We start from the raw sequence: 12,284 nt of genomic DNA, 5'->3' as shown, positions 1-12,284 counted from the left end.
TATCAGTCACAGGCCCTTAGAAACCTCCTAACCGCTCCCATACAGTGCCTGGTATGTGCACTGTTAGGTTGGAATTTCCGTTTCATTAAGAATTTTTCTTTGATGGCTGCAAATGATAATTATTAAATAGTGTGATTGATGCACTGCAATTTATTAGTTATATGTGGTATATCAGGACCAAGTGGTAGTTACCACTGCCTCACTAATGAGCAGTCAATCGGCCTGTTGAGCAGTTATTTGTCCTCATTTAATTATGCATTTGGAGAATTGTTTGCGAATGGACATTTGAATCCGACCTTTTCCAGTTCCATACATCTGAGGAATAGCATGGTATATGCAGTCTGAGAAGGCTAATAGCTCTGATCAAAGAAAAAGAAATTCCAAAAGAAAATCAACTAACGCTACAGTATCTCTGTACGCTGACTCAGAATGAGAAGATCCAGTACTGGCCTATAACCGACTTACTCGTCATCGAATTGCGATGTTCAGAAAACAACTTGTAAAGTGTAAAGATCCACGCTGGTTTCTCAGCTATTCCTTGATGCAGCCATGAGATTCCTCAACAGATGACTCCACTGGTAGATTACTCCGTATTTAACTCAGGCCCGTTGAGCTCCTAACCGAGAAAACCAAGATAGGGCTCACCCTTGACAAATGGAGCTTCAGGTTTATTGTGTAATAGCAGAAAAACAAGCAAAACAAATATCATACAAGCCACAGCAATGAAGTGGCATTAATTTAAAAGCGTTGTGAAGCATTCATCGACTGTTTTTTATCTGGGGGTCGTCCCGCCCACACTTTTCATAGGGTAATGGGGGTCTCCTGTAGAGTTGAGCGTAACTTTTTTTCGGACTTCCTCGAACTTGTCTCAAGACTCACGGAGCTCTTTCTCCTTGTGGTTTGAGAAGGCTGAACTCAGCCCTAGTCACTTTTTTTCATTTGTTCGTCGTTTGAAAGTGTCTAGGTCTGCTTTGCGATGACTTGCGCGCAGCATGTATTTTGCGTGCCGTTGGCTGTGTGGTTTGTGTTGAGCGTGTCTGCGAGCCGCGGGGCTCCGTCCAGCATGTTCCAGGGTACTTCATATTCAGGACCGCTCCACAGGCACAGGAACAAGTGAGTAAACGTGTACCTGCACTAGCAGATACTTCTACAATCCTCTACGCCAAGGTGGCTGTTTTCGGGATTTTCTATTTTCTTCAAACATGAGACGCTTCCTATAATCTGGCTGTCGGCACCATTTACTTTAGGCCAGTATTTTGACTCTAATCTGTTTCACTACACGCTTTTTTTTAAAAATACGAACGGTTCCCTCTCTCCGAGAAAATGACATTTTTACAATCCCTCTCGATTACTCGAGGTATAACGTATGGCTGCAGGCACTGTGGACTGAGGTACATTTTGATAAAGCGCCTTGATAGGTAACAGAATAAAACAATTACTTCATTGCCCTTTAAACAATCATGATGTTTTACTTTCCGGGTTTCATTTATTGCTCTGAATTTGGTCGCATTTTCTAACAGTTGTCTCCTCACGGTTTGAGGACGCTATCTTAAACTGCGCCAGGCCTGCTGATAACAGCGAGTTATTGAGAATGTTATCGAGTGCCGACGTTCTGTCGTCTGGCTAAAATCCATGGATTTGGCGTCGTTACCATCCCTCCCATGTGCATTTTCAGGAAAATATTAATGCAAGTATGAATGCATGTTTATTTTTCAGTTTTGTTGTTTCACATATTCGCAGAAACTGGTGTGCATTTATTGTTCAAAAGAACGTGAGTTGCGCGGTGCAAGGGAACGTGGAAAGCCATGTAGAGCCTGAAGTTGCGCCTTGTCCGATACATCACCCGGACTGCGAGCAACAAATGATGTAAGTACCCCGGGAGACCGGGAGGGGCCGGTGTGCAGGGGCTCCCTGTAAACTCATGGAGAGACTACAAGACCTAAAATGTCTATAAAAAGGGAACTGTATATCCATAGGGTTTATTCTAGAATGATTCAGTGTGGCAATTAGAAATTGGGTAAACAGTCTAGATTTTGTGTGTGTGTGTGTGTGTGTGTGTGTGTGTGTGTGTGTGTGTGTGTGTGTGTGTGTGTGTGTGTGTGTGTGTGTGTGTGTGTCCACACATGCGTGAGTGTATGTGGGTTGGGGGTAATTAGACATTCCTTGGACTTTAAGTACCATGCTGTCCTCATCTAGGACAAAAAGACATAAAGGCACTAAAGACAGGAAATCACATAAGTTCCAGACTATTTATTTTTGATATATTATTCAATTTTTATGGCGCACCATATTTTAATGTAATCTGTTAGCTAAATGGTTGCAAGACATTTTATTTATTGGCACTAGACCCAGATGGTAAAACCCTTTATTGTGAATATTTTCTCGGGACGTTTATTCTCCTAAACAGTAGTGCACTTCAAACTAAGTTGATATTTTAAGAAGCATTTTGCAATTCCTACCTAAATATAGACTTCTCAACATCATCCCATAGTCCTCGCAATTCAAATAATTTTAACACAAGTCAGTCTCGCCTTAGGAAGGATGAAACTGCAAAAAATATAATGTGGGACTAAAAAAGACCATGTGGAGCTTTTAGTTCTACATCAGATTTCAGAATGCAGGTGAGGTTTCTACAACAGTATTTATAAAACTGTGTGTTCCTATAATAGGTCAAACATCTTGGCGTTGTCTAGCGTGGATAGTAATTATTTTCATACATAATTGAAGTCACAGGCGTGAAAGCTGATCCCCCTCCCCACTATGGGAAATGATGTAATCTGTTCTTCCTTTTAGAGTTCGACTGGACCACTAAGATTTATTGTGTTACACTCAAATTAGCCGCATATGCAGAGTGCCAAATGCATGTCTATGGATTTTCAGGAGGTTCTAAATCAGTACTACGATAAGTACCAATAAGAAACTTTTTGGATAACATTTTTCTGGACTTGCTGAAGTATTTGTTGATGGTTTTCGCATATTTTAATTTGTGGAATTTGTTTACACTTTCAGACAAAATTTCACTTCTCGTGACATCCATGACAATATTGCTTTTGAATATAGTTCCCTGATGTTGTTACCTTGTGATAAATATTGAGTATCTTTCTTGTTCATCATATTACTGCTATTAGTTATTGTTACAAAGTGGAGGCATTGGTATAGTTCTTAAATGTCAGATAAAATTGCTGAGATTGAGCAGGATGATGCATTATACAGTAGGCTATAATGCAGACAAGGAATATTGCAAAATGTTAAGTGTCCATAAAGGAATAGCTGTGCCATCTATGAGTGAGAAATACACACAAAGAGTTTTAGCATTTCATTATCCTGACCACCTGACAGCTTGTAAAGCAATCTTGAGTACATGGACGGACAAACTAATGAATTTATGTAGCAGCACTGGGCCTCAGATCTCCTTCTCTAAACTTATAAAAACTTTCTCTGTGCACACATGTAAGTGGATGGCTTAAATAATGTTACTTTAAATAATATTAACTGTGACTTTTAAGTGTAATCTGAACAAACACATAGGCCAATTAAAATAGAATAACCCATGCAATACTGCACAAAAACGCTGCAACATTTTTGCTACTTTTGTGGCTACTAAGATTCTTTTATTTTTGAATTCTAGTACAAAATTGTGGAAACATAAACACACACACACCTTTATTCCAGTAGAACATCACTGTATGTCTGGGGAATATTGTTGCTTTTTTTTCAAGTAAGTGATTCATTCATTGTTCAGTCTGCTGCACACTGACTAATGTGAATTTCTTTGCTGATTGAATCATTTAGTAACAATATTGGTTTCCATTGTGGTGCACTAAATTTTCCTTTCCAGATATCGGACCCGGTTTCGACCAACTTACAGGATTTCTTATAAGACTGTGACTGAGCTTGAATGGAGGTGCTGCCCAGGATACCAAGGTCCTGACTGCAAAGATCCGAAAGGCTCTCCAAATACACAGACAATACTTGAACCCCAACCACAGGCACACCCTCAGCCTCGCCCTGGGCACACTCGAACCACTCAAAGTAGGACAGGATTCAGAATCATTTTTGTCCTAGCATCTTTGATGTGCAGTTCACCATAATTTAATGTTTTTATAAATCATATTCTTCTTAAAAGTAAAGGTTTGCCATTTTCTCCTGTCATAGGGCCAGGGCGACAACAGACTTGGCAGTACAATGGCCACCGTGGGGCTGAGAGAACCCCCCAGCTGGAGCAAGAAGTGCAGCGCCTCTCACAGACAGTATTGGACCTCCAAGCAGCCATGACCACAATTAATACAAACCTGCGCACCGACTTGCAGGAGGACACCAGCAAGATGCTGGTTACGCTTCTCAACAACATGCGTCCGCCAGACACTGCAAGAACGGGAGGCACAGAGGAAAGCGTGGTGCATCTGGATGGGCACCAGGCCACTAGGGGGCGCATTCACGGTGAAAGGGGGATGGAGGAAGTGCTAGCCAGGCTGAATGACGTAACGGATGCGCTGAAGAGCAAAGACGAGGCGATTGAGGAGTTGCGGGGTGCTGTGACAGGACACGATGGCCAGATCCGGATGCTCATGGACACCTCTCAGGTTCCAGCAGACACTGTTGGTGCATCCACAGACCTTGATGTACTCCAGACCTACATTGACGGAAAATTTGAAAAATTAAAGAAGGAGATGACTGTCGCCATGAAGGACCAGATAGCCCAGATGAGGAGTGAGTGTGATGATAGAATCTTTTCTCTTCAGAAGACATGTGACGATGGTCAAAAGAGAAGCTACGCGAGCCTGACAAAACTACTGGAGAGCACTGAGGCCGAGCTCAGGAAGGAGATCCGTGAGCTACATCTGGACTTGGCCATGTCAGATGGACTGGTGAGCACCAACAAGCAAACACCGCCTATTAAGGAGGATGATATTCACCATGAATTATGGCAGGAGCTTCAGCGGGTGGCAGAGGCTCACCGAATCCTAAACGCCCGTGTAGATAATGAGTTGGAGCACCTGTCCATGCTGCAGTTGGAGGATGTGTTCGGGCCTCGCCTGGATGAACTGGAGGCCCAGATGAATGTGACTGAGAGGAACGCAGAGGCCTACTGCTTTTATGTGGATGAGAAAATAACCAAGGAACTAGCAGATGAGATTGCCAATATCCGCCAGTTCTTGGTTGACAGACTGAATTCAATGGAAGACCAGTTCACAGCCATGCTGATCGAAATGAGCAACAGATCCTTCCCAGGGATGCTCAGCGATTCTGTTGATGCCCTGCAATCTCAGGTTAATGGTAATAAGTATCTAATCCAAGGACTTGAAGACAAACTAAATGCCATGGGGCAGATATGCTCAGTAGAGTGCAAGACAAGCTCATCCAACAAGCATCAAAACCAGAGACGTCTGGAGAGTATCGCCAAGGACTTGAGGCACTGTATGAGTGATCTGGATGTCTTGAAGTCTGATGTCATAAACCATTCCACAAAGCTTGTCGATCTAGAGGGCAAAATCGATCATCTGGCTCTGCAGAATCAGCAGAACGGCGTGAGCACTCAGGACCTGGACAACAAGCTCAAGCCTCTCAAGGATGATGTGAGTGGCGTGACCGGAGCCGTGGTGGGATTGACAGACTCTGTTAGCAAGATTAGCAGAGATCTACAAACCCTGAACTCTACTTGTTGCCTCGCAGGACAGGGGGAGTGGGCAGAGGCTCAGCCGCCTCATGGAGACAGCAGACCACGTTTTGGCCAGGTGGAAGAGCTGAGAGTCAGATTGGACAAGTTGAGCGGCCAGGTGACCAAGGAGCTGAGTCTCTGTAAAGAAGCAGCAGCAAACATAGCCGAAGGCTTCTCTGCAGTAGATGGCAGGGTGGTCACACTGGAACAGCTGTGTGGGAAGCAGAATGAGCAGATAAACCAAGTTCAGGGCATGAAAAATGGTCTGGAGAGACACTTGGCGCAAGTGAACTCCTCTCTGCTGACACACTCTAGGGAGATCGACGCACTCCAGAGCAACCTGCTCAACTTTCAGAATCAGCTTGCAGCGCTTAAGGGCCATACCACAAAACTGCAAGGTAAGTCAAACAAAAACCTTAAATGTGATGCAAAAGTTTTGTGATACTGTAGGTCTGCATTAGTTACAATTTCTTGTTAACACAGCTCCACAAGACTGGAACTGGCCCTCTCAATTTAGGGAAAGGGAAAGCAGCTCACATGTCAGTCATTTTGTACTCTTTCAGTACATCAGGATGTAGTGGTGTGTTAATTCTTCCTCTGTGAGGCATAATGCATTGTACAAATGTGGCGTACTCCATTACATTTTACTGTAGTGACTTCAAATATCACTGTGGCATGCCTCTAAATGAGACTACAAATACAATTAAAATGGGGAGTAAATGTATTAAACAATTATGTAAGATTTGTATAACTTTGGCAAGCCCGGAAAAATGGAAATTGAACCATTTCCATAGATAAAATTTAGCTGCAATAATGTTTACAATTCATACCCACCAGAGTTATCATGAAAAAAAAGCCAAAGATTATATTTTCATACTTCCTTGGCTTTATAGGCAGACATGGTATTGTAATACAGTTACAGTATGATTCTCAGTTAAACAGTGAATTGGCCTGCATCTGTAATGAGATGCAGGCAGACTCATGGGGCTGCACAGCCCCAGGGCAACAGTAATGCAGGAGGCCCCACATGCCTGCAACACACAAAAACAAGTTACAAGATCTGGAATGGAATCACACACATCTTTGGGATGTGGGTTGCCCTCCTTCCCTTCTTTCCCAAACTTTGTGAGCTCATGTCATCTTCCGACTGTCCTTTGCTAGTCCCACCCTACTTTTGCTGCACCCAAAGTTGCAAACGAGGGCCGTCTGGTCCTCATTAAGTGCCCGGGCCAGCAGTCAGGCCCCCGGAGGTACAGTGGCATGAAGCGGGTTCACTCCCACACCCTGCTGCAGATGTTGGGCCGTAAGCCGTCTGTGATGTCACGCCGGCACACTGATCCTTGGGAGCCTCCCCTGTAAAGGCTTATGTCATCATTCCTACACAGGGTGGACTCAAAGTCCTCTGTGCTTCCTCACTGCACATGGAACTGGAGTCTGTGCACACTAAAATAAACTAAAGGTTTAGATCATTTTAGCACTCTAAGACCTTTTTATGTTGCCTGTGTCAAATTTGTTTTCATGGGATGTTAGAACAGCTTGTTAAATGCTATCTGGTAATTTTTTCCTTGAATTGAAAATTAATCATCAGTTTTACAGTGTACTCATATAATCTTTGAGGCAAAAATAAGATAAGATGAGGTGATGTCTCTCATTTGTTTTTTAAAAATTCAGAGACCGTTCATGTGAGCATTTCATTTATGAGAAATATTTCCTAATAGCTTCTTGTAATGGGATGTAGATGGGTGAAAAAGTGTTAAAGCATTTTGTAGTTCTGTAAGATCCCAAAACGATGTGTAACACATGGAGTACCATAGCCCACAGGCCAACTGAGCGTGCTGTTGATAAGATATAAGCTTTACTCATTCTTCCTGGCTGCGTATCCGGATTGGGACACACAGTTGCACAATTCTGGAGCCAATTCCTACAACCTCTCGTTCAGGGACAAGGTGGCTGGCTTTGAAGCTTGTGGCTTGATGCTCTCTTTCTTGATCTCTTTATTGTTTTTGAAGATCACTGCAAAATTTTTACAACTTTTTTTGGACAAAAGATCCCTTCACGCATTAGTAAATCAGATTCATTCTGAGCTTCATGGTCCATACTAGAGATGCCAGTGTGACATCAGAATTTGAATCTCCCTAGGAATAACCTGATGTGGCGTTGACATTTCGATCAAAGCCTTAAGGTCCTAGTCCCTAAAAATATCCCCTAAAAACATTTTCACATTGGATATCCCCCCCAAACCCACATCCCTGGTCTTAACTTCTCCCTTCCTCTCGTCTCGCCTGTCTTTCCTGCTGATTGGTATCTTGCAAGTAGAGGATGCCAAAAACCTCTTCCTCTGTGCAAGTGTTCTGCAGGACCTTTTCCTCTCAGACCTGTTACAATATCACAAATCAATCAGAGAAGTCGGTTTTAAGCAGGGAAAGGAAGTAGTTCATCTGCTGGATCTGAGTCAGGTGAGGGTACTGAGTCAGGGACCAGTGATGCATCTGGAGGTCAGAATGGATCAGGCTGAGAGGAATGTTGCTGGCCATTAGTGAAGCATGCAGAACAGAAGGCATTAACTTTTGGGTGGGTAGATGTGTGTCTCCATGGGCAGAACCACCCATTGTCTGTTTTGCCTTCTGAACCAACAGCTGTAAATGAGATTTGGCATTTGCTGATAACGTCTATTTTCCTGTATAGTAATGTTACAGACATAGCCCCCGTCCATCCCTTTCCCAACATATGCCCACCACACAGTGGCAAACCAAAAATTCCTGCTGAAAGCCTGTGCCTCCACTCCGCTGTATATAAGCACTGCTTCTGCGTTGCTCCCATAGTCTGGAGCGTGCACTTGGAGCCAATGTCCCTGTGATTCACTGCTGGTGAAGATGCCACATCTGTGCATGCTGAGCTCTGAGCCACTGCACCAGGCCGCTGGGTTACGAGCCTGTGATTTCCTCTGCTTGTCAAACAGACTCATGGGAAACGCACAGCTAGATGCCAATTATCTCGTGGGAAATGCGCTGTACGTAGGAGGATGTGTGTGTGTTTCTGAGAAAGGTGGTGTTGGGGCAACAGCTAAACGCGGGCGAACGGCACTGACGCATGCACTCAGTCGGGTGCAGTCGGTCTGTGCCAGCCAACTCCCTCTGAGTAGGACCTGTGGGATCCTGGCTGCTGCTTTGTTTTACTCATATCAGTTGCAAGCTGGAGAAAAAACTACTGGTGTCGGGAATGACGCACTGTGCTTAATTTTTTACACAAGCACAAGTAATAGGCCATGGAAGCAACTGCGGCAGTACAGGACTCTGAGAAGGTTTAGGACACAGGGGAGAACAGCGTAAGATGAGCAAGTGTGTAAAGCTGATCCACCACCTGTATCTGGGCATCCAGATTTAACTTGCATTCTCCATTTCTATCTTTCTGTTGAAAAAAGAACCATGTGGATGAAGTTTTCACAAAAATCTTTTGTCTAGGCATATCGGGTACATCTCACATTAAACGTAGTTTAAAAAGTTATATCAGGTATGTTGACGAACTACCAGTTTGTAAAAACTGAATTAGCAGACTGAATTAGCAGAAAGGTAGCTGTGGGCTGCGAGACTAAGTCCTTTTCTCAGAATGGTGACAGTGGGGTGAACTGAGCAGAGCCTTGGGGTAAGTTGGACCCTTCAGGATTACATGAAGTCAAATATTTGGTCTTTAATTTGGAGTTGCATCATAACAACGTGTAACTGACATTATATTTACCATTTCAGATTTAGAATCTGAACAGCCGACATGCCACATAGCTAATTACATTAGAAAAACAGATAGGGGCTCCACATCCCTGGGGAGCAACACTTGATATTTCCCTGAAACCTACATGCATGGAATGTCAAATAATTTCTATAATTTTATATGATTGATTGCTATCAATCATAATCAATAAAATGTTATATGATATTATCAGACATACAGTTGGGTGTCTCCACTGGAAGTGAACAACTTTGTGTATGTTCCTAAAAAAAAAAAAAGTTTAATTCAGTTTAAAACTGCCCTGACTAATTTTTAATCCTAGAGACTTGGCACACCATCATCAGTGCAAAGAACTGTAGATGAATTAATATATTTGTTTCATGAACACCAATACTATCAGTACAATGAAGGATTTAATTATTACTAAGAATATTTGGAATTAAACTTGAAAATCTGGTTAATACAATAGTAATACAGTAGAATAGCTAGTAACTGTTCTCTTTGATGGTTCAACCAACCTCCAACATGGGGCAAGTTGAGCCACAAGACCACTTTTTTGCAGACCCCATATTTAATCTATTTGGGTCAGGTACACTGTTGTGGCTCCAGTCGATGGCACACATCCTGAACTTGTCTTTCATGCAGTGGGTTTATTCCCATCTCGTATTCCCTTGGCTGTAGGTCCTTAAGTAAAAAATCTCATCTTACCCCACTCTCACCTACCTACATATTAAGGAATTGACAATCTTTTTTGGCCTAAATAATCATGGTGTCAGACTTCTTGCAAGTCAGTGAGACTTGGTGTGTATTAAAGCAGTGTGTGAGTGGGCGAGGAGCCCTAATGTGTTGAGTCATCTGAGAAACTCATAGCCTCTCCCCTCAGAAAACCACCAAGTAGAGTCTCAGAGATAGAGCAGACTTTACTGCAAAAACACACAGGAACTCCCATACAGAGAACACTGCCCAGTTTGAAGAATGGCAGCAATGATAGCTTGAAAAGTGAAGAGTTTTAGCCTAGAGAACAATTGTGGCTTCCCCCCGCCCACAAACAGCATTGCAAGAGTATTAAAATAGTGCTGCTATGAGATGAGTCACTTTTTCCATTTCCTTCATGTTTTTAATTTTGGATGACATCTGATATATCCATTTGGTTTTGCCACTTAATGTTTCCATATACCTTTTTGATCCGCCAGCTCTCTTCCAGAAGCTGAACCAAATCGTTGGAGTGCCCATGAAACAGGAGATACCTAGTGCCATCCCAGACTACAGGACTTCATCTCCATCCAGGAGGAACAACATCCCTGAGATACACATTCCTCTGATAATCCCCCACCACCCTCGTGCACCGGTCCAGCCAGGCAGGCCCCGGCAGCAGCCCAGCCAACCAGCTGTGCTTCGGCCGCCCGTGGAGACCGGAGAGGCTGGACCCCCTGGCTACATACGCAAGGTGACAGTTCAACGAGATGAGGGCTTGGACGGAGCTGGAAAGCCAGTTAAAGGATTTGCCGGCGCACCAGGTGAGAGTGCATAAGTGATTTGCCATAGGTCCAGTGACGCATCGCTTGGCAGAAATAATGCTGTGTTCCCCCCCACCCCCACAGGCCATCCTCCCATTAGCCCTGTGGCATACAGACCTGGCCCAGTTGCAGGTAAACCTAATTATCTCTCATGACTGCTTCATTTAATGTTGTGGTTATTTATATGATTTTTACACATTACTTTATAGAAATGAGAGGCCCTAGTTTACTTTCTTTTTTTTGGTCAAAGCATTCTTTATTTTCATTAGTTTCTCAAGTCCTTTGGAATCCTGCACAAAGACTTTTTGCAAGACCAGGTAAATTGAATGCTTTTTTTTCCAGTGTAGGTGAGCCTTTTGACATGCAAAGGAATTTAAAGCCAAAAAAAAAAAAGTTTAAAAAAAAAAACTATTTTTGTGTGATTAGCAAATAATCTAAATAACTATCATTTATTTTTCATTACAATAATCTGTTACTAAAAGCATATTGTTCCACATCTTCCAGTGTCATCTGAGAGAAACTTGTTTGCAGACCCCTTTTCCTTCTCTGCTGGACTCTCAAAGCAGATGTTTTCAGGGGACTTTGGCATCATTCGCTTCAACCGAGTGCTGGTCAACGACGGAGGACATTACAACCCCCAAACAGGTAGAGCATAAACCGCTGACCCCTGCTTTTAAAAAACCTCCATTCCAATTAATGTTGCAAATGCTACCAATAGAAGGTTTATAAAGTCTCCAAGCTAGAACGTACAGCTATTTAAAAAGGTGCGTTACTTTAACTGAGGACAATGAAAAAGAATGCATCCACCGTTCTTGAACAAGGCTCATTTGAATTCTCACCCTACGCTCTCCACCACTCCACAGGGATCTTCACGGCACCTTTGGATGGCCGCTACCTGGTCTCGGGAGTTCTGACGGCTCCGCACCACGCGCGGGTCGAGGCTGTGCTCTCGGTGTCTGAGCGCAGCGTGCTGAAGCTGGACTCAGCGGGCTACATGGGTGCGAGCGAGCCCGCTACTGGCCCGTCACCAGGCTCATGCGGAGGCTCCGCTTCCTTCACAGTCATCATCTCACTGCGGGCAGGCGACCGCGTGGCGCTGGTGCGCACAGCAGGCGCACTGGCCATCTCGGAGGCCAGAGAGGTTCTTTCCACCTTCAGTGCCATGTTCCTCTATCCACCTCAGGCACGACGATAGCCTCTGAAGAGGGATCCTTACCCGCCCAGCCACCCGCGGGTTGCTCATCCTGAAGCTCATTGCAAGCCAGGGGGACGTTGGAAGGAAAAACAGGATCAGAGCCCACATCAAAGCAGCCAAGTTGCCAGACACTTACAGGCTCAGGCCATGAAAAGGCCAATGCAAGATATTTAGCAATTATCTGTTTCTA

General features: G+C 43.8%; 1 protein-coding gene across 1 annotated transcript; it reads left to right on the top strand.

The window, feature by feature from the left end:
- The first annotated feature begins 804 nt into the window (after positions 1 to 804).
- Positions 805 to 12,242, top strand: emilin2a (elastin microfibril interfacer 2a). Its single transcript, XM_027014451.2, has 9 exons — positions 805 to 1,113; positions 1,741 to 1,866; positions 3,839 to 4,032; positions 4,156 to 6,057; positions 10,576 to 10,899; positions 10,984 to 11,031; positions 11,169 to 11,216; positions 11,404 to 11,544; positions 11,763 to 12,242. The coding sequence occupies exons 1-9, from the start codon at positions 977 to 979 to the stop codon at positions 12,092 to 12,094; spliced, it is 3,252 nt and encodes a 1,083-aa protein (XP_026870252.2). The 5' UTR covers positions 805 to 976; the 3' UTR covers positions 12,095 to 12,242.
- Positions 12,243 to 12,284: the final 42 nt, after the last annotated feature.

This window comes from Electrophorus electricus, chromosome 19 (genome assembly GCF_013358815.1).
Source record: "Electrophorus electricus isolate fEleEle1 chromosome 19, fEleEle1.pri, whole genome shotgun sequence".
Lineage (NCBI taxonomy): Eukaryota > Metazoa > Chordata > Actinopteri > Gymnotiformes > Gymnotidae > Electrophorus > Electrophorus electricus.
Note: the sequence above shows the minus strand (reverse complement) of the source record. Positions and strands in the feature narration are given on the sequence as shown.

Bases quoted from the DNA above. Each gene is read 5' to 3' on its own strand.
- emilin2a (XM_027014451.2), top strand. From the start codon at position 977: ATGACTTGCGCGCAGCATGTATTTTGCGTGCCGTTGGCTGTGTGGTTT. The intron at 6,058-10,575 runs GTAAGTCAAACA...TTGATCCGCCAG, and splicing joins CCATACCACAAAACTGCAAG to CTCTCTTCCAGAAGCTGAAC. The intron at 11,217-11,403 runs GTAAATTGAATG...CACATCTTCCAG, and splicing joins AAGACTTTTTGCAAGACCAG to TGTCATCTGAGAGAAACTTG.